The sequence below is a fragment of the Balaenoptera physalus genome (genome assembly GCF_965194825.1).
Source record: "Balaenoptera physalus genome assembly, chromosome: 20".
Taxonomy (NCBI): Eukaryota; Metazoa; Chordata; class Mammalia; order Artiodactyla; family Balaenopteridae; genus Balaenoptera; species Balaenoptera physalus.
The window spans coordinates 14,239,101-14,265,027 of record NC_138901.1 but is presented as its reverse complement, the minus strand read 5'-3'; the positions used below and the strand labels follow the sequence as shown (position 1 = coordinate 14,265,027).

Genomic DNA, 25,927 nt, shown 5'->3' with positions numbered 1-25,927 from the left:
GCAATTAATCCCCAATAAATAAAAGTATAGCTAATGAGAAGCATTTGATGTTCTATGTCTGGTGCCTGTCCTGCTCAGGGAAAAAAAAAATAGTAGAAGGAGCAAAACAAACACTGAGTAGAGGTGGCAAATAAACTTTTTTCTTATTCTGAAAAAAAAGGAAATCCAGCCACTTATCCTATTCATTTTCAGTTACTTTAAGAGCTTTCCTTGAAGCTTTCAAAACTTATCTTGCATCCCCATGTCTTTACACATTAAGCTCCAGGAAGGCCTTTCTGCCTTATTCATGGTTATAGCCCAAATGCTGAGCACAGTGCCTGGCATATAACAATTTGGTGAACTGAATGATAGCTGTTACCACTACCCTGAACACTTTTTATCACCTTCCCCTTACCTGGCTAAATCCTCATATTCTTCAGGATTTAGTTCAGAGACTCTCCTCCTTCAGAGTTTTCCTTAGCAAGTTCTACCATCTTGCCCCCAACTCTAAGTCAGGTGCCCCTCCATATTGCCTCAGAGCATCTGGTTCTTATCTTGGTCAAAGACCTTACTGGACACAATATAATCATCCCCCAACATTATTGAATAAATGGAGATCCTGTATATATATTTTGTTACAGCCGTTCAATAATGGACTCAAAAAAAATTTTTAAGAGTCCTAGAAATAAGATGACTTCTCAATGTATTCATTTAACTCATCTAATAAATATTTATTGAACACCATCACAGGCCATGGAGCTACAATAACAGGATGACCTGCTAAGCAATCTTTATTAAAAATAATAATGGCATTTGCTATAAGATCTACTGATCTAGAGCAGTTTAAACCAAGAAAGGAAATCTGGTAAAGCTGACAGATAAACAGATAGGGGACTTCAGGAGGGCAAACAGCATAGACCTTGGGAAGATACTTGTATGTTCTTACCGTGTTGGGCGTTCCCATTGCGTAGTTCTTGTTATGTGGTTTAGGTACTGGATTCTTCCAGAGGCAGTTCGCCTTTCTTCCCAGCTTAAATAAAAATATTGAGAGGTAAAGCAGTAATAGGAAGCCGGACATGGAATGTTTTTGGAACAAGCCAGGAAGACATTTGCTGTTATGAATCAGGAATGACAAATTGAAAAAGCAATACGCAGAATATAGGAATTGTTTCAACTTATTTTAGAACTGTACAATATGTCTTCTAGAATTCTGAAGCTTTTGAAATATTTATACTGAGGTGTGACTAATATTTTCCATCAGCCAAACTGAGAATTTTTCAATGATGTCAACAATGCTCAATTAAATTATACTAATTTCTCCAGAATTTAGTGGGGGGAAAAAAGGCCATACTAAAAATAAAAATTATACATAATTTTAAAAAATTAAATTTAACTAGAAAAGTATATAAAAGCTTCTTAAAGCATTTAGCCTATCCAAACTAATTTTTTTAATCTTCATATTTTTATTTTCTCTTACACATTTTCTACTAAAAGGTATAAATTTTTTTAAGTATAGTTGACATACAATATTATATTAGTTTCAGGTATACAACATAGTAGTTTGACATCTATACACTACAAAATGATCACCAAGATAAGTCTAGTAAACATCGGTCACCATACAAAGTTATTACAATATGGACTATATTCCCTATGCTGTACATCACAGCCCCGTGACTTACTTATTTTATGACTTAAAGTTTGTACCTCTTAATCCCCTTCACCTATTTCATCAATTTCCCCTCCTCTCCCTCCCCTCTGGCAAACCAATACAGAGTTTGTTCTTTGTATCTATGAGCCTGTTTCTGTTTTGTTTGTTTGTTTGCTTTGTTTTTTAGATTCCACATATAAGTGAAATCATATGGTATCTGTTTGACTTATTTCATTTAGCATTATACTCTCTAGATCCATCCATGTTGTTGCAAATGACAAGATCTCATTCTTTTTTTTTATGGCTGACCAATATTCCAGTGTGTGTGTGTGTGTGTATGTGTGTGTGTGTAACACATCTTCTTTATCCATTCATCTATTAATGGACCCTTAGGCTGCTTCCATATCTTACCTATCTTCCATATCTTATCTATTGTAAATAATCCTGCAATGAACAAAGGGGTGCATATACCTCTTTGAATTCATGTTTTCATTTTCTTAGGATACATACCCAGAAGTGGGATAGCTGGATCATATGGTAATTCCGTTTTTAACTTTCTGAAGAACCTCCCTACCATTTTCCACAGTGGCTGTACTGATTATATTCCCACCTACACTGTACAGGCGCTCCTTTTTCTCCACAACCTCACCAACATGGGCTATTTCTCAAACTAATTTTTTAAAAAGCAATAATGCCACTTCTTCCTCAATATCTTATTAATTCATATAACAAAAAAATTAGGCGAGTGACTATAGTTATGTTAATATTCCACCAAACCACTGGCAGCGGTTTGGAGGCCTTAAACAATGGAAAATAAAAAGATGCTAAACAGGTTTTTTCCCCTGTGATTACAATTATAGTACAATAATGTAGAACAAATTTAGAATAAGCCGTACAACTGCTGTAATCTCTCAATACTGACTAGTTATTTCATCCTAAACTTCCCCTTCAAAAGTACCATAATCCACCTCAAATCCATAAAAATTAACAGATATATCAAGAAGCTAAAATGATCTATAAACAGACTTAAATTATAGCAATTTTTAACAGCTTACACAAAATGAGCAAATACCATAGCTTGGATTTGAAATTTCATGTCAAAAATAACTTAAAACTCAACCAATTATACACTTAAAATGGATATAGTTTATTGTATGTAAACTATACCTCATTGAAGTTAATTAAAAATACTTTGAAAATTAAAAATAAAATCGGTAAGGTTTCAGAACTAGTATAAAACAAAGATAGAGAGCAATGATAAAAAGCATAAGCTTTGGAATCAAGGCTTAAATCTGTGCTCCAGTTCTGCCATTTCTATGTGGTCTTTGGCAAAATACTTAACCTCTCTGAGTCTCAGTTTCCTAAGTCTGTAAAACGCATGAGGGTAATAATAGTAGTAACAGTAGTAATAATAATAGCTAATTATTTATTAAGCACTTACTCTATGCAAGACATTGTGCTACATGCTTTACATGAATGACTTCATTTAATCCTCACAAGTATTGATGGCGTACATACTATTATCATTATCCTCTTTGATAAATAAACATAAACCAAAGCTTACAAAAGTCAAATAAATTGATTAAACTCATAAAGCTAGTAAACAGAAGAGTAAGGATTGGAACCCAAATGGTCTAATTCCAGAATCACATTATGAGAATTAAATGATCTAATGTATATCATGTAACGATATATATGTAATGATAAATGATATAAAGTGCTTATAACACTATTTGACACTTGCAGGCTCAATACATGTTACTATGTTATTGTAATTACTATTACACAAATTCTGTATCCCATCCCTCTAAATAGAGCAATGCCTCAGATTCAGCACCTACATGCCTTGTTTTGAATAATTTAATCAATCAAAAAAGTTTTCCTTTTGAATATATAATATTTACAAGAGATTTAAATTTGTCAAGAAATTTGATTTGTCTCCTAGTCAAAACTCTTAAAAAACAAATGTAACATATCTAATTCATGGCTTATTTTACGAATTTGTTGTGATAAGATCCCTCACTAATTTTCTAAGTACAAGGAAAACCTAGATTTTGGAATTGATCAGCAAATTTCTAAACTTAAATATAAACACCAACTTATTTCTCATTATTTTAGGGATATTATCTAATGATTTTTGCTTACCCATCTGGTAAATCATTATCAAACAAACGACTGCAGTCCACAACTTGTCCTCCTGTGCCTATTCGGTCTCTGGACTGAAGACTTACTATTAAACAACAAAAACATTACTAAGAGTCACAGAACTAGAAAGAATTATTGCAATTTAAAATATTTCTCTTTGAAAGACACCTGGCTTAGCTCATTTTAAGACTTAAGAATGAACTCTTTAGTTTCTACTAAATTCTGCAATTTTTTTTTTAATTTATTTTTTTTGGCTGTGTTGGGTCTTCGTTGCTGCACGCGGGCTTTCTCTAGTTGCAGCGAGCAGTGGCTACTCTTCATTGCAGTGACTGGGCTTCTCACTGCGGCGGCTTCTCTTGTTGCGCAGCACAGGCTCTAGGCGCACAGGCTTCAGTAGTTGTGGCTCGCGGGCTCTAGAGCGCAGGCTCAGTAGCTGTGGCGCACGGGCACAGCTGCTCTACAGCATGTGCAATCTTCCCGGACCAGGGCTCGAACCTGTGTCCCCCGCACTGGCAGGCGGATTCTTAACCACTGCGCCACCAGGGAAGCCCCTGCGATTTCTTTGTCCATGAGATTTTTCTCTTTAAGGTTTTCTACACTTTGTCATGTTCATGGAGGCGAGTCTAACTCCTTTTTTCCCATCCTAATGGGGCAACGCAAGGCCACTAGTGCACTTAAAAAGAGGCGTAACACATGAAAGGTATATTTGTGTATTCCACATTTTTGAGTTTTTAACTTCCCTCTCAATCTAAGAATGACAGGAATTATGAATAACGCTGTAGTGTAGATATTTCCCTGCAATAACCAGAATAGGGCTTTTGTTATGATGCTACTTTGGCAACTCTCTATGAACCTAATTCACTGCCTTGTAAAATTAAGTCCTTCAAGTCCTTTCTGTAACTAAAACCTCTCTTGATAGGTTCATATAATGCAATCATGTTATTCTAAATTCTGCTCTATAAGGCAATGGTAAGATTCCAATTGCCTGTTACTTCTTTAAGAAGCTTCAAAGGAGCCCACCTCAGTGCCCTACCATTCTAGGTATCTTGATCAAATCTCAATCTATCAATTCTTAAGATAAGTCTCAGGAAATTTTATATAAAGGGGCCAATTCAAGATAACCCCACTAGCCCACTAAGTGCCTTATGAGTAAGGTAACAATTTTTCCCTTTCTCCAATTAGTGCTATACTACCATTCTATTTTTTTCAATTAGTAAAGATTAAAACTGCAAAGCATTAAACTGGTTTTTCTTACTCAAAAACCAGTTTGAGAATTACTTTCAGAAAACCTTAGTATCATCTATAAAGTCTATCTCAGTGTTCTACTGTATTTGTATGCTTTTAAAGAATTCCTTCCTAAAGGATCAATAGTTCTTCACATTAGGAGCCTATTTTTTACATTATTTGTATTTTTTTGCTTTTTTAAAAAATTAAGTTGTCCTAGATTCTGCATCCACTATTTGAATAATTTTACATGACTCATTTAATTCATGCCAATACAATGAAGCTACAGTTACTGTACTTTGATTTTAAAGGTATTTAGAGTTTAGGTCAGCTTAAATAAAGCCAAAATTCACATAACTTTCAATTCCACACTTACCTACTATCTGTCCTCTAACTGTATCATTGTCATTTGGCCCAAGTTTGCATAGATCCAGCCTCTGATCTATTTCAAATCAACAACAGCAAAAGGCAAAAAATAAGTTGGTATCAGAGATTCTCACATCTACAGAGTGATAGTAAATTTCTACAATCCACTGGAAATCAGACCAATCATTTAAAGAATTAATCAAGTTTTAATGATGAGACAAATGTTTAAAATTCTCTAACTGCGTACATAATATTAGTATAAATGTCTCGACAAAAGTTTTGACAAATTCAGATTTCAAAAACCATAAGACACTGGTGCCAACATGCAGTATTTTCTCTCCAAAGATTTCAGAACACTTCAGTCTAAGTTTTCGCTTGCCACTTAATAGTTTTGTTCTTAAGCAATTTATCCCCAAGTCTTGATTTTCTCGTGTATAATTGTAGTACTTACCTCCTATTAAGGATTAAATCAGATGGTTATGTAAAACTCTTAGCACAGTACCCGGCACATAAGTGTCCAATAAATGTTAGTTGTTGTCATTGTTATTTTTTATCTAACCATTTCACATAACTCCCCCACACACAAAGTAAGTATTAATAAGAAGCCAAGTATAAACTAACATAAGGGTTTGAGTTCTGGTACTAACTCATTTAGAAGCAGCTCACTTCTTCTCTCATGCCTCATCTATAAAACAGATATAACACTGGCCTGGCTAGTTACAGTAAGGAACAATGTCACCCACTGCATGTTGGTTTTACTTTGATTACAGCACTTATAACTGAATTCTCTTTATAGCTGTATGTCATCTGTCTACTTAAGTAAATCACGAATTGATAAAAGGAGGAGACCATATCTTAAGTTTTTATATTCTCCACTCCAACCTGACAGAGTGGAACTACATCAGGTGCTTAATAAATTAAATATTGCTACACATCAAAAAGATCATATAAATTACTGCAATGAAACATTCACAAGCAGCAGAAAGAAAATCTGTGCCCCACCTGGCTTACTTTTCCCTTTGCAAAATAAATGGACACTAATAAGACAGCTATACAGTGGACTTGTGCAGAGCAATGCCGCTTCTGTTCAGTCCTTCTAACGTGTCCTGCTCCCTCTGCCAGCAGGCCTTTGCCCTTGCTTCTCAGAGGACAGGATTAATGCTGTTTTTCACCTTTCTATCACTGGGGTTTCAAACAGTACCTGACACTTTAAAGGTTCAATAAATGTTGGCTAAATTGAACCAGAAATAAGGTCATACATGTGACCTATAAGTCTTCAGTTTGCCTGCTGCATTGGGTTAGAATAACATGGTTCATTTTGTTTGTTTGTTTTTTGGGTTTTTTTGGCTGCACTGTACAGCATGTGGGATCTTAGTTCCCCGACCAGGGATTAAACCCATGCCCCCTGCATTGGAAGGCAGAGTCCTAACCACTAGACCACTGGGGAAGTCCCAAAAATGGTTCGTTTTTTATATGCTAGACCTTTTCCAATCCCGACATCTTCTACCTCCTGTTGGTCACCCTGTCAACCCAGAAATATAAGAAATTCTCAGGTGCCTTTAAATTGCCCTCAGAACTTTTAGCTCAATTTTCTCCTTTTTAATTTTTAACAGTAATATTTTTATAACTGGGTTGTGGTATCACACTACATTAAAAGGGATCATCTCTTAATATTATATATCTAACATTCAAAGCTAAATTCAAACTATTTTTATTTATTAATTTCCGTAGCTGGAGTCTATGTGAATTTTTGCTTAGAATAGGCATCTGGACTACAATCCCATGACAACAGCTAGCAATATTTTTTATATTATATAAAAAAGAATTCTGTAGAAAAAGAAAAAAATTTTCTGTTGAAAAAGATATTTCCATCTATGTCCCAATGGAAATACCCCCAAAAAGATGCTCTGTCATCTGGTTACATGAATTACACATACACTAACAAGTCAACTTGTCAATCCAATATAGAAATGCTTCTAATGTCTTGATCTTGGTCTAATCCTGTAAATGACCAGTTTGGTGAAAAATTAAGCTACAGTTAAGCAGTTAATACAGCTGTCTTACACTCAAAATAATGTCTTACCTTTATAACTTTTAATTTTTCAGAACAGTTTTATATGTCATTTTTATTCACTAATAATTCCCCTTTAACTGTTATATTAAACACTCCAATGACCTAAATAAAACTCCCGTTATCTCACAAATCCACCTAAACCAGAGATGAGTGCTAAGAAATAAAAAAGACATTTAATACTTTGACACCTTTTTACTTTTTTTTTTTGGCCGTGTCACACTGCATGGCTTGTGGAATCTTAGTTCCCTGACCAGGAATTGAACCCGCACCCGAGGCAGTGAGACCACAGACTCCTAAACCACTGGACCGCCAGGGAATTCCCTCTTTTTATTCTTCTGGATATCAGTCATTTCTTAGCACTTATAAATTCACTGGATACTAAGTATCAGCTCTGATTCATTTCTAGGTTTCACATATTTAAAATGTTTCATTCTTTTTAAAAAGTCAACAAAGTAAATTTAGACCAGGAATTTTTATCAATGTTTCAAACACACACAGGAAATTAAGTTTTTGGACCCCTGCCTCCCCCATCAAAAAATACACATACGTATATATATTTAAATATGTATATTTAAATTTTTAAAAGCACTAGTATCTACTCACAACCAGTGTCTTTGAGGCGGTTGATGGCATTGGAAAGAAGACGAACACAACCAAGAAATCCAGCACCTTGTTTTTTATGGATCTTCTTGTGATTCCATACACTGATCGTAACGGAATCAGACTTTCCAATATACCTACATAAAACAAAATGACTGCATGAGTAACCTGGCAATCATGAGTAGTTAGTATAAAATTTTTCTTTTGTTTTTGTAGTCTAAAGTCACAAATGTTTGAGTATGGCTAGATAATGCAAAATATGTTTGAATTCAGTCTATCCACAGGACTGAATTTAAATTTTTTTTTTAATTCTAAAGTAAAATCTAAAAAGAATTTTTAATATATTCTTTATCACACCTGCCACTCTCAGTCTGAGTAACAATTTTTGTTAGTAAAAAAAAAAAAAAACTATTTTAGTAGCTAGTGTCAAATAACCCTATGGAAGTTTATGATTATTTCTTTCCAAAAACAAAAATCTTAGAAAAACTTTTATCACAGTCACATTTTAAATACACTTCAATGACATGACCTAGTACCTCAGCGAATACTCAGTTCATTTTCAAGAGGCATTGTCAAGGCTGACAGACCAAAAATCTGACATACCTGTTATGTTTTAAAATGCTGTAGAACAAAAGCTGATTGTAACGCTTTTCCCCTGCTTCTCTCCTGTATGCAGGCCTTGAGCGAGCAGGACTCTTGCAGATTTCACTTCACTGCCTGCAGACAAGCAGAGCAGGGAAAAGCGTTACTATACTTGTCTGTGCATATACCTGTAAGTATGGAGAAGCTCTACCACAGCCAATTGTTAACATGGTGTCATCCCATGCGAAAATATAATAAAATAACAATTATATCAGTAGAACCCTAAATTTCAATGACTCTAAGAGGTCAAATTTTTGGTCCAGCAACCTTGACCTTAAAGTGTCATTCAATAAAGCAGTAATATCAGAAAAATTCACCTGGTATATAAAAAAGCCTAGACCACTTAAGTAAGGGCTAAAACTTTTAAATGAGTAACATGAAAGGCACACTTGAGGCCCTGGATCCAGCTGTGTTAAAGCATGCCTACCCTTCTAGACGTTTAATTATGCAAGCTAATACTTTTTTTTTTTATTTAATTTTTATTTTATATTGTAGTTGATTTACAATGTTGTGTTAGTTTCAGGTGTACAGCAAAGTGATTCAGTTATACCTATACATATATCTATTCTTTTTCAGATTCTTTTCCCATATAGGTTATTACAGAATATTGAGTAGAGTTCCCTATGCTACACAGTAGGTCCTTGTTGATTATTTTATATATAGTAGTGTGTATATGTTTAATTATACAAGCTAATACCTTTCAAAAATTAAGCCAATTTGAATTTCATTTCTGTTGCTTGCAAATGAAAAAATCTGGACTAAAATAACATTCAGTATGCATGTATCAATTTTCAAATAGACCTAAACAGACTTAACTTGGCAAGTATGTACCTGCATGATATGTAAAAATTCTAGAATCAGAATCAAGTATTAACCAGCTAAACTGCCCCAAACCAAACATCAAAAAAAAAAAAACAACACACTAAATCAGTTTCTCAACTGATAAGCCTGATATACAGGTATGCTAAAATATTGGTTCCCTGAGGCCTTAGAGCAGCCCACCCACCACTGGCTTAAGCATCCTTTTGGGAGGCTGGATGTCAAAGCCCAGAGAGACCTTGGGAACATACATTGAAGACAAGGGAGCTTCTGTCAGCCTGTATCCTTGAATGACTGTGTGACAGTGTCTTGCTTCCCTGCCAAATGGACCTTATATACAAAATATACTTCTACTGTATTAAACCACTGAAAATGTGGGGTTGTCTATTATATCAGTCTATTATATCTAACCAACACAAGGGACAAATCATAAAGGGCCTTGTCAGCCGTAGTATGAACTCTGGCTTTTACTCTAAGTAAGACAGGAAGCCAATGGGGGATGTGGAACAGGAGAGTAACCAGATTTGATATACGTTTTGACAGGATCATTCTAGCTGCTGTGTTGAGAAAGACTGTAGCAGCAGCAAAGCTAGAAAAGCAAGGACTCTAAGGAGGGGGTCCACAGGAAAACCACAGCCTGTGAGCCAAATCCAGAAAAGCACAGGGTTTAGTACAATTTCACTTTTTTTCCCCAAGGAAAAAAATTTTTTTAAGTTTGAAGGCCATATTAAAAATACTTAAAATGTCTTTATCTCTCCATTCACATTATCACTTTTCTAACATAAAGTTATTTTCTATTTGACGGCTTCCTTCATAATCTTGGAACTAGTTTCTTTGCCATTCTTGGCTCCCTCTAAGCCATTCTTCACATTACAGCCAAAGTGTCCACTCTTGGATATAAATCTGATAATAGCATTTCCCCACTTAAAACACTTTCATTGCTCCCTATTGCTTTTAAGAGAGTATTCAAACTTATTAATAGGTTTTCAAGGACCTTCATGAGCTGGCTCCCGCTTGCCTCTCACTGCTTGTCTTTTACCACACTCCCCTTACCTTACATGTGAACTTACCAATGCTGCCTCTCTGAACTGTTTTCAGAATCACATTGTCTTTCACCTCTGGGTCTTCACACAGACAGCTTTTGCTTACAGCCTTCTCACCTTCTCCGTCCTCAAGTTAACTCGTATTTAAGGTCTAAGCCTAAATGCCACTTTTTCTAGGAAGCTCTCCCCAGCTCCTAAATCTGTGTCAAGAAGTTCTATATATTTCCACAGCACCCTATACATATTCTCAACACACTGTTTATACTTTCCTATTTCTTGTCTTTATATACCACGTGGCTGTAAGCTTGGAGGACTATGCCTTGTTCACTGTTGTAGCTGGGTCCCTGGCTGAATTTAGATCTGATTGAAGCTAAAAGAAATGGCTTTAAAGAATCTGATCAAGGGAATTCCCTGGTGGTCCAGTGGTTAGGACTCTGTGCTACCACTGCAGGGGGCACAGGTTCGATCCCTGGTAAGGGAACTAACATCCCGCAAGCTCCGCAGCACGGCCAAAAAAAGAAAAGAAAAGAAAGAATCTGATTAAGAACTCAAAAGCTTAGCTACATAGATAGTAGGTAAAGACAAGTGGAACATTTGGAAGAAAAGCTGATGTTGATGAAGCATGAAACAGAATGACTGTGAAGCTTAAAAGGCTAAAAACTTGGAAAGTCAGGATATCAGGACATTTAACATGTTTATAACCTGGGAGATATTCACAAAACGGGAGAAGTTTAGAGAGTATATGATAACTGAATTAGCAACCTGTAGAAAACTGAAACCTAAGCCTGCAAGGAGCAAGACTCCCTGAAACAAGATTATTGCTGCCACCAAGCCCCGAAATATTCCCAAACTGTAAGCCCAATATACTCCAATGGTGATAATGAGGCTGAAACAGAATGATAAGTCAAAGTATTTAAAAGGAATGGAAAGTGTAAATCAACTACACCTCAATTTAAAAAATAAAAAAATAAAATAAATAAAAGGAATGGAAAGACCTCCTGAATCCTTTCCCCAACCTAATTCATTCTCAAAACCTGGCAGCACTCAGGGACACTAGGCACAGCTGAGGGAGGAGGTGAACTTCTGCAATACAAACAGGGTATTAAGAAGAGGTTAATCTAGTGAATGGAGAGACCTCCTAGCATCCCTATGCCGTCCAGATCCATGAACACAAGCATCCAAGAATACAGCCCCCAGGAAGGAGAGGGAGAATTCTGTGCACAAAGTGTCACAGTTACTCCTGATTACCCTACGAAGCTGATCAGCTCTACCCATGGGTAGAGAGTTTCCAATCAACATTTAAGTGCCTCCCCTTAAATATAAAAAGACAGAAATCCAAACCAAACTAACAGAAAAAAAAGGAAAGCTGAGAAAAGAGAGGCAATACAACAGAAAAAAACTACAATTATGCTACTCCTCTCATCAGAGAAGATATTGCGTCTAGGAATAAGAGTAAGTTATGAAAAAGGAACAGTCAGAAAGCAAAATGATATTGGAAATTTAAAATTTGAGAGCAGAAATTACAATAAATAGGAATGCTGGAAAACAAAGTTGGGAAAACAGCCCAAATATTTCATGGTAGTTTTTAATTTTTTACTAGAACAAAAATTTTTTATTATAACTTTTTTTTTTTTAACTAAGATAAAATATGAGAGAAAAAAGACAGGACAACTAAATGATGATCAATTCAGGAGGGATAACATCCAAATAACAGGAGTTCTCAAAAAAGAAAAAGAGAGAAAGAAATACAATGGAGAAGAGGAAATCATCTATAGATGATTAAATAAATAGAAAAGTTTCTCATAACTAAGGAGTTTAAGTATCCAGATTAAAGTCACAGTAAGTATCTAGTACTATATTTCAGATATACCTAGTCCATAGTTAAAAAATTTAACATCAGGCATAAACAGCATACCCTGAAATCTTCCAGTGGAAAACAACAATCACGAAGGACCAAAATCAGGATGCCAATCAGCAATACTCTAAACTTGCACTGTCCAAAATGGTAGCCACAAGGCACATGTGGCTACTGAGTACCTGAAATATAGCTAGCCCAAATTGAGGCACTCTGTTAATGCAAAACAAACTCCTGATTTCAAAGACTTCGTTGTTTTTTGTTTTTGTTTTTAAAGGCCACACCACGCAGCATGCGAGATAGTTCCCCGACAAGGGATTGAACCCGTGCCCCTGAAGTGGAAGCGCGGAGCCTTAACCACTGGACCTCCAGGGAAGTCCCTCAAAGACTTTGTATAAAATAAACAAAAAAACAAACAACTCGATTATTTTATTTTGATATCATGTTGAAATAAAGATATTTTAGATAAATAAAACATATAATTAAGTTTAATTTCATCTGTTTCTTTTTACTTTTTTTAATGTGGCTACTAGAAAATTTAAAATTACAGATAAGCTCCCATTTGTGGCTTACATTGTATTTCTATTCAGCAGTGCTGATCTAGACCTAGAAGACAGTGGAGTAATGTATTCAAAATTTGAAGGGAAAGTGATGTCTCACCTAGAAGTCTATACTCAGACAAATTATCAACCAAGTAAGAAGACAAAATATATCTTCAGACAAAATCTCAAAGAAATTTTCCCCATCTTTATACTCTTCCTCAAGATAACAATGGAAGACATACTTCACCAAAACAGGGAAGTAAACAGAAAAATAGGAAGTCATTGGACTTAGAAGAGAGAAAGGAAATTCCCAACATAATGATAAAGGCAAGTTCCAGGACAACTGTGCAGAAGGTCTTAGAGAACTACCAGTCCAGACAAGTAAAGGATAGAAGCTCTAGGAGGGCTAGCTCCAAGAAGAAAACAAAGCCAATAGACTATCTCATGTGGTGAACATAAATAAGCAGAGGAGACGTTCAGTACTGTAAGAGAGTTTGTGAATTTCTTAATGAGATGGAAAACTAAACAAATGGCAAAGTGAGACAGTTATTAACTTCATAAAAACAGAAGTTGTCAAGAAAGAAAATGTAATCACTGCACACCACGTGACTCAGTTATGAATATTTACATGATCATAATAGCATAAACAACAGAACAATGATGTAACCGAAAAGGTTCAAATAACTATACAGGAGGACTGGGAGAAGGAAAGGGTCATGTGGATGTTGTAGGAATGGGATGAGAGGTATCAGCTATAAAAGCTAAATCATTTTCTATGGTAGAAAATGTAAAAATAATACCTAACACGAAATAAATATATATTTATATTAAATGCTATAAATAAGCATGATATCTAGAAGCAGAAGAAAATTCTAGAACAAACAGCCGAAGTTATTGAAAACAGTTACCCTGAGAATTGGAATCAGGAATAAGAATGGGACAGTGAACTGCATTTTCCCATTAAAAGACCTACAGTATCATCTGCTTTTTTAAAAACAGTACATATGCTACTATGATTAAAATAAAATTTAGAAGAAAGAAACCATCTATATAAGAAACAAAAAGAATGCCTATGAGTGTACTCCAATTATGATTTCTGATTTATACTTATAACTGACCTAAAGTGAATTAATACCTTTATTTGATTGAAAAAAAGGTGGTGGGGGGGGTTGCTCTATACTGTGTATCCATTTTGTTCTTCATGGGCTTATTAAGCATAGCTCACCTTCCAAAACCAGCTATCAATAAGTCAAAGTACTTTCACACTAGGTTTTGCATCCCTCTGTGAGGACCAAATTACACCACAGATCAAACTCAGATCATATTCAGTGATTCTTTTCAAAGGCTATATTAAATTACAGTGATTCCATGTTTCATTTCAAATAAATCGTTTAAACCTACAGGTCATAATGCTGATTCCATTTTGGATCAAGTGTATTCTTCACAGTATCTGTAGAATGGCACTGCCCAGATCCATCAACCACCACCTTAGCAAATGGATCAGGAAGCCCTGTGGGGAAAAAAGGGAGGGTTCTTTTTTAATTAAAGAATATTTTGACATGGAGATTAATTACATAAAGATTAATATTTGCTACAAAACAAAAGATTATTCCATCCTTCATAAAAAGTTTAACGATAAGCTATTAATGAAAAGTGGTCCATTTTAAAACTAAGATTAAAGTTAATTCTACATTAAATATCAAAAACTACATTTTTTCTTGCTATCTCAAAACATGCTCAGCTTAAACTACCAAAGTCTAGAGATTACTTTATAATGTACAAGTTATCATAGATCTTTCCCAGCCCTTTAACCCCAGAAAGGTGAATGCTTAAAACATCCCTGGCTCTCTTAGAGCTTTCCCATGGTCTCCCTTAGTAGCTCATTTAAAGAAAGAGCGTATTAAAGTTTTCACACAGTAACACAGGCTACAGAGATATCAAATTAGCCAAAAAGTTTTAATGATTAACTATCATGAGTGATGAGAAACTGAAACAAAAAATTTAATACCCTGCCTTAAAAGACCGTACTATCTAATTGGGAAAATTAAAACACTATACATTAAAAACAAAAAACCAAAAAAAACTCCTGAGAATAAACAAGTTTTTGACCGTACTGATTATAAAGAAAGCACTTATAATACTATGTCAGGCTCTATTCTAAACGCTTTACATATGTTAAATCTCTTAATCTTCAAAATTACCCCATGGGGTAAATACTACTATTCTATTTTAGTGATGAGGAAACTGAGGCACAAAGGGGTTAATTAACTAGCCTGAGGTCACCCAGTAGTAAGTGGCAGAGGCAGGGTCTAAAGTTTAGATTCTAAATCCATGCACACACAGTCTGGTTCTTGATTTCATGCACTTAACCACTATGCTGTATCACACCTCTCATTTACTATGTAGTTCAACAGTGAGTACAAGAGCTCAGAAAAGCAGAACAAGTTGAGTGTGAACAATAGAAAAAGGCTTTCTCCCCCCCACCCACCCCGCCCCTTTTTGAGGGGATGGGACTCATCTGGGCTTTAAAGGACAAACAGGAGGCGTTCCAAGGAGGGTATAACAATATCTGAAGGACTTTGAGGGGTTTAATCAAAGCATTTGTGCTAAGGTGTAAAAGTAAATACTGTTGGAGAGATAAGACAGATCCAGTAAGAGAGGCTTAAAAGTCAGAAAATAAAGGTTTGGAATGACTGAGGTAGAGAACAGGGAGCCACTTTAGATTCTTGAGCATGGCTGTAAATACACTGTCATATTTGTCTACTAGTGGTATTCAGAGAAGGAAAGATTAAAGGTACAGAGAAGCTGTTGTAAGCTTCATACAGTAGGATGAAGAACAGTAGGATGAGTAGAATTTTTTTTTTTTTTTTGGATGAGTAGAATTTTAAAAGTCAGGGGACGAAGGTGAAACTAAATAAAATGTTAGAGACCACAACAACAGTTTAGATGTGAGACATACTGAGATACTGTAAATTTCCTAGGGACAGCTGAAGACACTAAAACGAAATGTTGGTAAGTGTTGATAATTGCAGAAATTTTGTACCTTGATATATCTATGCTAATTTTTTTTAAGTCAAGATACTAATCTGCCAAGATTTAAGGCCAGACAGAAATCACCTAGCCAGTTTTCCAATTCTACGATTCCATGATCTGTCAACTTCAAATAAGTAAGAAAAGACTAATATTTAAGAGTATTAAGTATTCAAGAAAAAACCTGGCAAGTTAGGGTAGCAATCTATTTAACTATATTGTTTAATTAAGTTTAGCACTATTCATATTAGTATTTCAATAATACCTAACCATTTGTAGATGTGTCTAATGGAAGAATACTTTCCCCTCTACCTTCAATAACATTAAGTATTTTTTTCCTGGGAGGAATCCGTTTTATCTTGTTCTTTTGATTCTACCATCTAAACAAATAAACAGATAAATGTATGTCTGCAAGCAAAAACAAACAAAAATCACATTTCTAGCTTTCCCTTTAGATGGTGCTTAACTAGTTAAAGAATTAGGACTGAGAAAAACAACATTTTCCACACAGAAGTCACTAGGTGTGGCTTCCAGATCCTTATTTAAGTATGAAAGTCTAAGTCCCATCCTCCTATGTTTCCCTTCTGTTAAATAATACAAAATACAAGCTCTATTCCCTAACAAAATAAATACCTAGGTTTCAACTTACCTGATTATATTATTCTACAAGAATTTAACTTGAGAGCCAAGTTCTTCCAGTGTAGTCAAAAATATCAAGTTTTCAGAAGTTAGTGAGACCTCTAGCGGTAAATATGAAGTAGCTAAAGTATTTTCTGTATTTTTAAAAATTTCTCAATTCTCCCCATCATTTCTGAGTCATATAAAATAGCTAAAGCTCAGGAACCTCCTCACTACGCTAACGCACTTAATGAGCTGCAAATAATGAAACAAAAATTTCAACGTAAAGAGTTACTTACCAGAGAAAATAAAGCTTTATTTTTGATTGGGGAAGAAAAAATATATTCAACCAACCATGTTGCAGCTCACTGACTTCAATCTGGCCCCTACACAAACCTTAACAAAGTACCTTACACACAAAGCTTTTACTTAAACGTGGCATAAAAGACAGAAAGAATTTGATACCAATAAAAACATTCTTTTAAAAACACAGATAACGGATAAATGGATAGATATGTGATAAAGTTAATGGCAGAATCTAGATGATGGGTATTCACTGTAAAATTCCTTATATGTCCTATGTGTCTGAAATTCTTCCTGCCAAAATTTTGGGGGAAGGGGGATGTACTGTACTTTTATTTTTAAAAGCCAGTAAGTTTGAAAATAGTTCCAAAAAATGAGTTAGCAAAACTTTTCTCAGCAAAGGTAGATACCCTGGAATAAATAGTATTATCTCAAATTATACAAATTCCAAAAGACAACACATGGCACTGCATTTTTTTCTAGAGTTAAATATATTTATATATACACATATATATATATAGTCAGCCTATAGTCATGCTTCATATTAAAATTTACATTTCCCATTCAACACGATTTAAACTGATTTACAAGCAAAAACAACTATATTACAGTATCAATAACTGCATTCTGATCAATAAACGCACACTCTCACTCAAATTTAATTAAGAGATTTAGGAACTATTATTTAACTCTTTCTTTAAAATTAATGTGGGCAACCCTCAACTTATAAACAGATCAAAAAAATATATAAATCTATCACAGCAGGAGGACCTCCGCCACTGTGAACCTGCGGGATGTTCCATCCTTGGCTGAGTCCCTTCTGAAGGCCTCAGAATTGGCTTTCCTGTTTTCCTTTCCAGGGTCATCAAGTGTTTTTTCCATTCTGGGTTTTAAAGATAATCACACAGTTTCCCCTAGTTTTCTTATCCCTGAAGCAAGCTCACAACTCAAGAATTTGTATCAATTTTTACTGCTTACAACAATAAAAAAGGGGAAGATTTCCTTCTTTCCTTCTTTTTTTCACAACTTAAGGACAGATAAAGATCATATAATTGATAATAATCGGCTCTCAGGGGCTTACAGAGAATTAGAGTAAGATTCCTCTAGATTTCCTAGGAAAACTGAGACAAGGATATCTGATATTTTATTGGAGAAGGTGTGTCTTGGGACTCCAGGGGAAGGAAAAGAATTTGGGAAGGAAGGCTAGGAGACAAAACTGAAGAGTTTGTCTTTAAAACCAGACCAGTTGTCCTGGGGGGTATAGAAGAAGCTCTAAGAGTGTGCACTACTCACTTCCCTCACTCTTCTCCTTGTCACCTGCCTATCCAATCCCACTGGCCACTTTGCAGTCCCACTAGGATAAACCCTACCTTGGGATCAACCTTAAGGAGGGTAAAGGAGTACACATCGGTTATTAGGTTATTAGCAACAGAGATGAGGTGGGTAGTTCAGCAGCAGCCTGTGAAGATAACATTAATTGGTGGCAGCAAGGAGAGAGGTCACTGGCCTCTCCTCCTGCGACATGCTATAGGGTAGAAGGCACATGGTACATAAACTGGAAACTGCTTAATTATGTCCCAGATTATCCTATTTAATTGCTTTCCCATATAAGCATAATTTTTCAATTACATAGTCTATGCTATTTTATAAATTTTAATTTAGGTTCTACTCTAGGAAGACTGGAAGTAATAAAATTTCAAATGGAATGAATTAAGTATGATTTAAAAATATATCAAGAGCTTATCACTTCTTTTAATCAAACACTTGAAAATTAACTAAGTCATATATTAAATTAGACAGCATACATAGCCAGTTTTTGCTGGCTGATAGGACCTGAATTTAAAAATCTAATGAACTTCTCTATATCTAACTTCAAACATTTTTATTTATCAAATTTTGCTGGCTTAAAACGTATGGACATCAAGGGGGTAAACTGGTGGGGCGGGGTGGTGGTGGTGTGATGAACTAGGAGATTGGGATTGACATATATACACTAATATGTATAAAATAGATAACTAATAAGAACCTGCTGTATAAAAAAATAAATAAAATTCAAAAAAAATTTTGCTGGCTTGGACTCTTTTTTTTTTTTTCTTTTTTTACTGAAAATCATATCTTTTTTTAATATATTTATTTATTTATTTATGGCTGCGTTGGGTCTTCGTTGTTGCACGCGGGCTTTCTCTAGTTGCGGCGAGCAGGGTCTACTCTTTGTTGTGGTGCACCAGCTTCTCATTGCGGTGGCTTCTCTTGTTGCGGAGCACAGACTCTAGGCGCATGGGCTTCAGTAGTTGTGGCACACCGGCTCAGTAGTTGTGGCTCGCAGGGGCTCTAGAGCACAGGCTCAGTAGTTGTGGCACATGCGCTTAGTTGCTCCACTGAATGTGGGATCTTCCCAGGCCAGGGATCAAACCCGTGACCCCCACATTGGCAGGCGGATTCTTAACCACTGAGCCACCAGGGAAGTCCAAAAATTATATCATTTTTACAAAATAATTTAAAGTGAATGTGAAGTATAATATTATAGGGTAAACACACACACACACTTCCCAATCTTCCCTCGCAAAACTTAATCCTAAATAAAGCCACAAAAATTTTCACAACAGATTGGCAAAGAGACTGCAAAGATGGGAACTAAATGTCTGTTTTGGAGTCTGAGACATAAGAGGTTCTACGATCAAACGTGGCAGAGATTTCTTTCCTATACTCTGGAAATTCCAAGCAGGCTAAATAACTTCTCTGCCTTCCAATGACTCCTGAATGCATGCGTAAGATTTCCTATAAAATGTTAGGGGAAAAAGTATTTACGAAATAATCTCAAACCTTTTCTAGAAATCCAGTAGTATGCACACCTTCAACATACATTACATTCATCTGCATATACACACCTACACACGTTTCACACAAATATGGGGGGGGCAGTGGATAAAGGGAAAGGGGCTAAGGAGCACAAAATCCTCTTTAAAACATGTGATGTCAAAAGCCTCTGAATCAAAGAATTCATAAAACAACACTGAGTATATTTCTGAATAGAGAAATCCCTAAACCAGACAATTCTGAAAATGCTTTCCAAAGAAGCTACACACAACATACAAGATTTAAAGTTAATTTACTTACGGAAAAAATCCTTTTTCACCAAGTTTTTTGCACAGAGTACTGTAAAGGAAACAAAAAATACATGGGAAGAATTAAAATGGTGAGGCTGCATTGTCAAAGTTTCATTTTGAAACACTGAAAATACCAGTGAATAATAATTAAACACTAACTATAGCAAGGTATGAAATATGATCACAATCTTTGATTAAAGAGTAGCAAAAGACAGCTGAACCAGTGGTGGCAACTTCAGCAATGATCACCAGTAACAGCTGAGGGCAAGAAAGTTTATAAATCTGGTATTCTAATAAAGAACCACTTCCTGTCTTCCATCAAGATCTAGTCTCAGAGTAGCTTGGTGGCAAGGGAAAAACATAGTTCTAAGGAGGAAATATGTAAATTGAGGGTTATATATATATATATTTTTTTTAAAGGGTAAAATAATTTTATACTGAAGAGGATCATAAGAAAACAAAGCTTAATTGATACTGGTGACATTATTTTTAAAAATGACGTTCTGTTATTTATTCTCCATCTAAACTCCACAGAAACATCGGCTCAATGACAAGAGAGATCTACTATACCTTCAAAAATTAAGTTAATATATTGAGATAGCTATCCCAAATCCACATTCTCTGGATTACCTTGCATTAAATTATCACTTACACAGTGATGGCTGCACAACCTTGTGAATATATTAAAACCATTGAATTGCATGCTTTAGAGGGATGAATTTTACAGTATGTGAACTGCATGTCAATTTAAAAATCACTGTTTATACAGTCATTAACTTCTTTAATCCAAACTTGTTACAAGTGAAGGGAAACCACCAATTTCCATATATTCATATTTTAATTTATAAAATATCTATGAAAGTAATGTTGGGTTAACTTCTACCCACTTCTACTCACAGTTTAAATGGTCTGTTCAATTAGTTACACTTATTGGAAGTTTAGTGTATAAAAATTCATTTAACATAAACCTTGGGAACAAGTCTAAATATAATTAATCACTTTAAAAGTTCAAATAAAAATAATTTTGAGCACAGATGCCATCAGTAAATGAATAAAATTATTAAGTAAGCACAAGATACTAATTTACTAGTCAGAGTCTCTTAGGCCCTGTCATGGTTTAAAAACATAAAAACTCAATCATGAAAGCTAAGGCCATAACTCGGAGTACCAAATCAGAAACTTGATTTAGAAGAACTCCTCCCTAGGGACTTCCCTGGTGGTCCAGTAGTTAAGACTTTGTGCTTCCACTGCAGGGGACACAGGTTCAATCCCTGGTTGGGGAACTAAGATCCCACATGCTGCACGGTGTGGCCAAAAAAAAAAAGAAAGAGAGAAAACCAAGAGGGTGGGTGCTGTTGTCATATAGAACCTGGAATTGGATCTGATTAAACGTTCTTTTAAAAAAAAAAGAAGAACTCCTCTCTAAACTTTTATTATCATCATATAAACTGAACAGAATACTCATGATCAATACATAAACAACACATACATAAATCCAAATTATAATCTCCAGTATTGACGAGACATTCATAATATTTAACCACCATCCTAAGATTCAAGATGTAAAATAAATGCACACCCTACTTAAGAGAAACAGAAAATATATGGGAAGTCCTCCAACTTCTTGTCACTAAACCTACAGACGTACTGTTTCAACACTCATTCTTTTTTTCTTCCTTCCACTTACAATGTCTACTCTCCTAACACCATCCTTCTGCCTGTACTCTGGATCTCATACCCAACCCACCACTTTCTCAAGAACCTGTCCCTCCACTTCCTCTACCGATTGCCTCGTCAGTATTTAAACATACTCAAGTCTTGCCCATGCCTCCCCACTCCAGCCACCATCCTACCTCTTTTCCTTCATAATGAAACTACTTTAAAACACTGTCTACACTTTGTGACTTCACTTCTTTATATCCACTAATGCCTCAATCCACTGCAATTTGGCTTCTACTCTCACCATTGCCCCTATACTGCTTCTCCAAAGCTCTGGGGACCTAATTAATAAATCCATCCAATGGATACTTTTCATTCTTTATCACACTTGACCCCTGAGGGGTATTTGCCACTACTGACTACTCCCTCTTCTAAAACCCCTCTCTTCTTTTGGTTTCTGTTTAACATCACATTCACCTGGTTTTACACCAAGCATAAAATTCAAAGTCTTTTCTGCCAGATCTTTTTCCTTTGCTCCACCCATGAAACTTGAGGTTCTTCAGGGCTTTACTTTAGGTCCTCTTTTACTCTATAAACCGAGGAGCACAGATATCCATCCTGTAAACCTCGGAATTATATGTAAACTGTTAATATGCTCAACAAAATATTAGCAAACTGAAACCACATGATCAAGTTGGATTCATCCCAGGATCACAAGGATGGTTCAACATATGAAAATCAATGTGATACACTACATCATCAAAAGACAAAAAAACCACATGATCATCTCAATAGGTGCAGAAAAAACATTTGATAAAATTCAACATCCATTCATGATAAAAACTACAGAGGGAACATATCTCAACATCATAAAAGCTATTTATGACAAAACCACAGCCAACATAATACTCAATGGTGAAAAGCTGAAAGACTTCCTGCTAAAATCTGGAACAAGACAAGGATGCCCACTCTCACCACTTCTATTCAACAGAGCATTGGTGCAGATGACATGATACTAGATATAGAAAACTCTTAAGACTCACACAAAAACCACTAGAACTGATAAACGAACTCAGCAAGGTAGCAGGATGCAAGATTAACATACAGAAATCTGTTGCATTTCTTTATACTAACAAAGAAATATCAGAAAGGGCAAGTAAAAAAAAAAATTCCCTTTAAAATTGCATCAAAAAAAAACCTTAGTAATAAACCTGACCAAGGAGGTGAAAGACTTATATGCTGAGAACTATAAAACACTGATAAAGGAAACTGAAGATGATTCAAAGAAATGGAAAGATATCCCATAGTCTTGGATTGGAAGAACTAACACTGTTAAAATGGCCATACTACTCAAGGCAATCTACGATTTAATGTGATCCCTATCAAATTACCCATAACATTTTTCACAGAACTAGAACAAATAATCCTAAAATTTATATAGAACCGTGAAAGACCCAGAATTGCCAAAGCAATCCTAAGGCATAACCCTCCCAGACTTCAGACAATACTACAAAGCTATAGTAATCAAAACAGTGCAGTATTGGCCCAAAAACAGACATATGGATCAATGGAACAGAATAGAGAGCCCAGAAATAAACCCACAAACCTGTGTTCAATTACTCATCAACAAAGAAGGCAAGAATGTACAATGGAGAAAACATCAGCAAGCGGTGTTGGGAAAACTGGACAGCCAAATGTAAATCAATGAAGTTAGAACACTCCCTCACACCATACACAAAAATAAACTTAAAATGGCTTAAAGATTTAAATATAAGACACAACACCATAAAACTGCTAGAGGAGAACACAGGCAAACCATTCTCTGACATAAATCATACCAATGTTTTCTTAGGTCCGTCTCCAAGACAACAGAAATAAAAGCAAAAATAAACAAATGGGACCTAATCAAATTTATAAGCTTTTACACAGCAAAGGAAATCATAAACAAAACAAAAAGACAATCTACGGAATAGGAGAAAATATTTGCTAACAATGCAACTGACAAGGGCTTAATTTCCAAAATATACAAACAGCTCATACAACTCAATAACAAAAAATCAAACAACCCAATCAAAAAATGGGCAGAAATCTAAATAGACATTTCTCCAAAGAAGACATACAGATGGCCAACAGGTATATGGAAAGATGCTCAACATCATTAATTATTAGAGAAATGAAAATCAAAACTACAATGAGGTATCACATCACACTGGTCAAAATGGCCATCGTTAAAAAGTCTACAAATAACAAATGCTGGAGAGGGTGTGGAGAAAAGGGAACCCTCCTACACTATTGGTGGGAATGTAAGTTGGTGCAGGTACTATGGGAAACAGTACAGAGGTTCCTCAAAAAACTTATTATCTGCCGTATGATTCAGCAATCCCACTCCTGGGCATATATCTGGAGAAAACTCTAATGAGAAAAGATACATGTACCCCAATGTTCATAGCACTATTTACAACAGCCAAGACATGGAAGCAACCTAAATGTCCATCAACAGATAAATGGATAAAAAAGAAGTGATAGAGCACAAGCAAGAAGAACTACAATCCTGCAGCCTGTGGAATGAAAACCACATTCACAGAAAGATATACAAAATGAAAAGGCAGAGGACTATGTACCAGATGAAGGAACAAGATAAAATCCCAGAAAAACAACTAAACAAAGTGGAGATAGGCAACCTTCCAGAAAAAGAATTCAGAATAATGACAGTGAAGATGATCCAGGACCTTGGAAAAAGAATGGAGGCAAAGATCGAGAAGATGCAAGAAATGTTTAACAAAGACCTTAGAAGAACTAAAGAACAAACACCTAGAAGAATTAGCGAACAAAGAGATGAACAATACAATAACTGAAATGAAAAATACACTAGAAGGAATCAATAGCAGAATAACTGAGGCAGAAGAACGGATAATTGACCTGGAAGACAGAATGATGGAATTCACTGCTGCAGAACAGAATAAAGAAAAAAGAATGAAAAGAAAAGAAGACAGACTAAGAGACCTCTGGGACAACATTAAACGCAACAACATTCACATTATAGGGGTCCCAGAAGGAGAAGAGAGAGAGGAAGAACCTGAGAAAATATCTGAAGAGATTATAGTCGAAAACTTCCCTAACATGGGAAAGGAAATTGCCCCCCAAGTCCAGGAAGTGCAAAGAGTCCCAGGCAGGATAAACCCAAGGAGGAACACGCCGAGACACATAGTAATCAAACTGACAATATTTAAAGACAAAGAAAAATTACTGAAAGCAACAAGGGAAAAATTACAAATAACATACAAGGGAACTCCCATAAGGTTAACAGCTGATTTCTCAGCAGAAACTCTACAAGCCAGAAGGGAGTGGCATGATATATTTAAAGTGATGAAAGGGAAGAACCTACAACCAAGATTACTCTATCCAGCAAGGATCTCATTCATATTCGACGGAAAAATCAAAAGCTTTACAGACAAGCAAAAGCTAAGAGAATTCAGCACCACCAAACCAGCTCTACAACAAATGCTAAAGGAACTTCTCTAAGTGGGAAACACAAGAGAAGAAAAGGACCTACAAAAACAAACCCATAACAATTAAGAAAATGATAATAGGAACATACATATCGATAATTACCTTAAATGTGAATGGATTAAATGCTCCAACCAAAAGACACAGGCTTGCTGAATGGATACAAAAACAAGACCCATATATATGCTGTCTACAAGAGACCCACTTCAGACCTAGGGACACATACAGACAAAGTGAGGGGATGGAAAAAGATATTCCATGCAAATGGAAATCAAAAGAAAGCTGGAGTAGCAATACCCATATCAGATAAAATAGACTTTAAAATAAAGAATGTTACAAGAGACAAGGAAGGACACTACATAATGATCAAGGATCAATCCAAGAAGAAGACATAACAATTATAAATATATATGCACCCAACATAGGAGCACCTCAATACATAAGGCAACTGCTAACAGCTGTAAAAGAGGAAATCGACAGTAACACAATAATAGCGGGGGACTTTAACACCTCACTTACACCAATGGACAGATCATCCAGACTGAAAATTAATAAGGAAACACAAGCTTTAAATGACACAACAGACTAGATAGATTTAATTGATATTTATAGGACATTCCATCCAAAAACAGCAGATTACACTTTCTTCTCAAGTGCACATGGAACATTCTCCAGGATAGATCACATCTTGGGTCACAAATCAAGCCTCAGTAAATTTAAGAAAATTGAAATCACATCAAGCATCTTTTCTGACCACAACACT

General features: G+C 35.5%; 1 protein-coding gene across 3 annotated transcripts in view; it reads right to left on the bottom strand.

Annotated features, from left to right (window-relative positions):
• Positions 1-25,927, bottom strand: part of SMURF2 (SMAD specific E3 ubiquitin protein ligase 2) — a 118,465-nt gene that overhangs the window by 28,651 nt on the left and 63,887 nt on the right. For 2 of the 3 annotated variants that reach the window (XM_082442043.1, XM_082442044.1), the window contains exons 2-7: positions 20,009-20,047; positions 14,342-14,450; positions 8,043-8,176; positions 5,376-5,441; positions 3,776-3,860; positions 926-1,009 (exon numbers count right to left, since the gene is read on the bottom strand). In XM_082442043.1, coding sequence (XP_082298169.1) covers positions 926-1,009; positions 3,776-3,860; positions 5,376-5,441; positions 8,043-8,176; positions 14,342-14,450; positions 20,009-20,047 — 517 coding nt within the window. Of the gene's footprint in view, positions 1-925; positions 1,010-3,775; positions 3,861-5,375; positions 5,442-8,042; positions 8,177-8,642; positions 8,748-14,341; positions 14,451-20,008; positions 20,048-25,927 lie in introns of those variants that run through there. The other variant, XM_082442045.1, reaches the window with a different exon arrangement.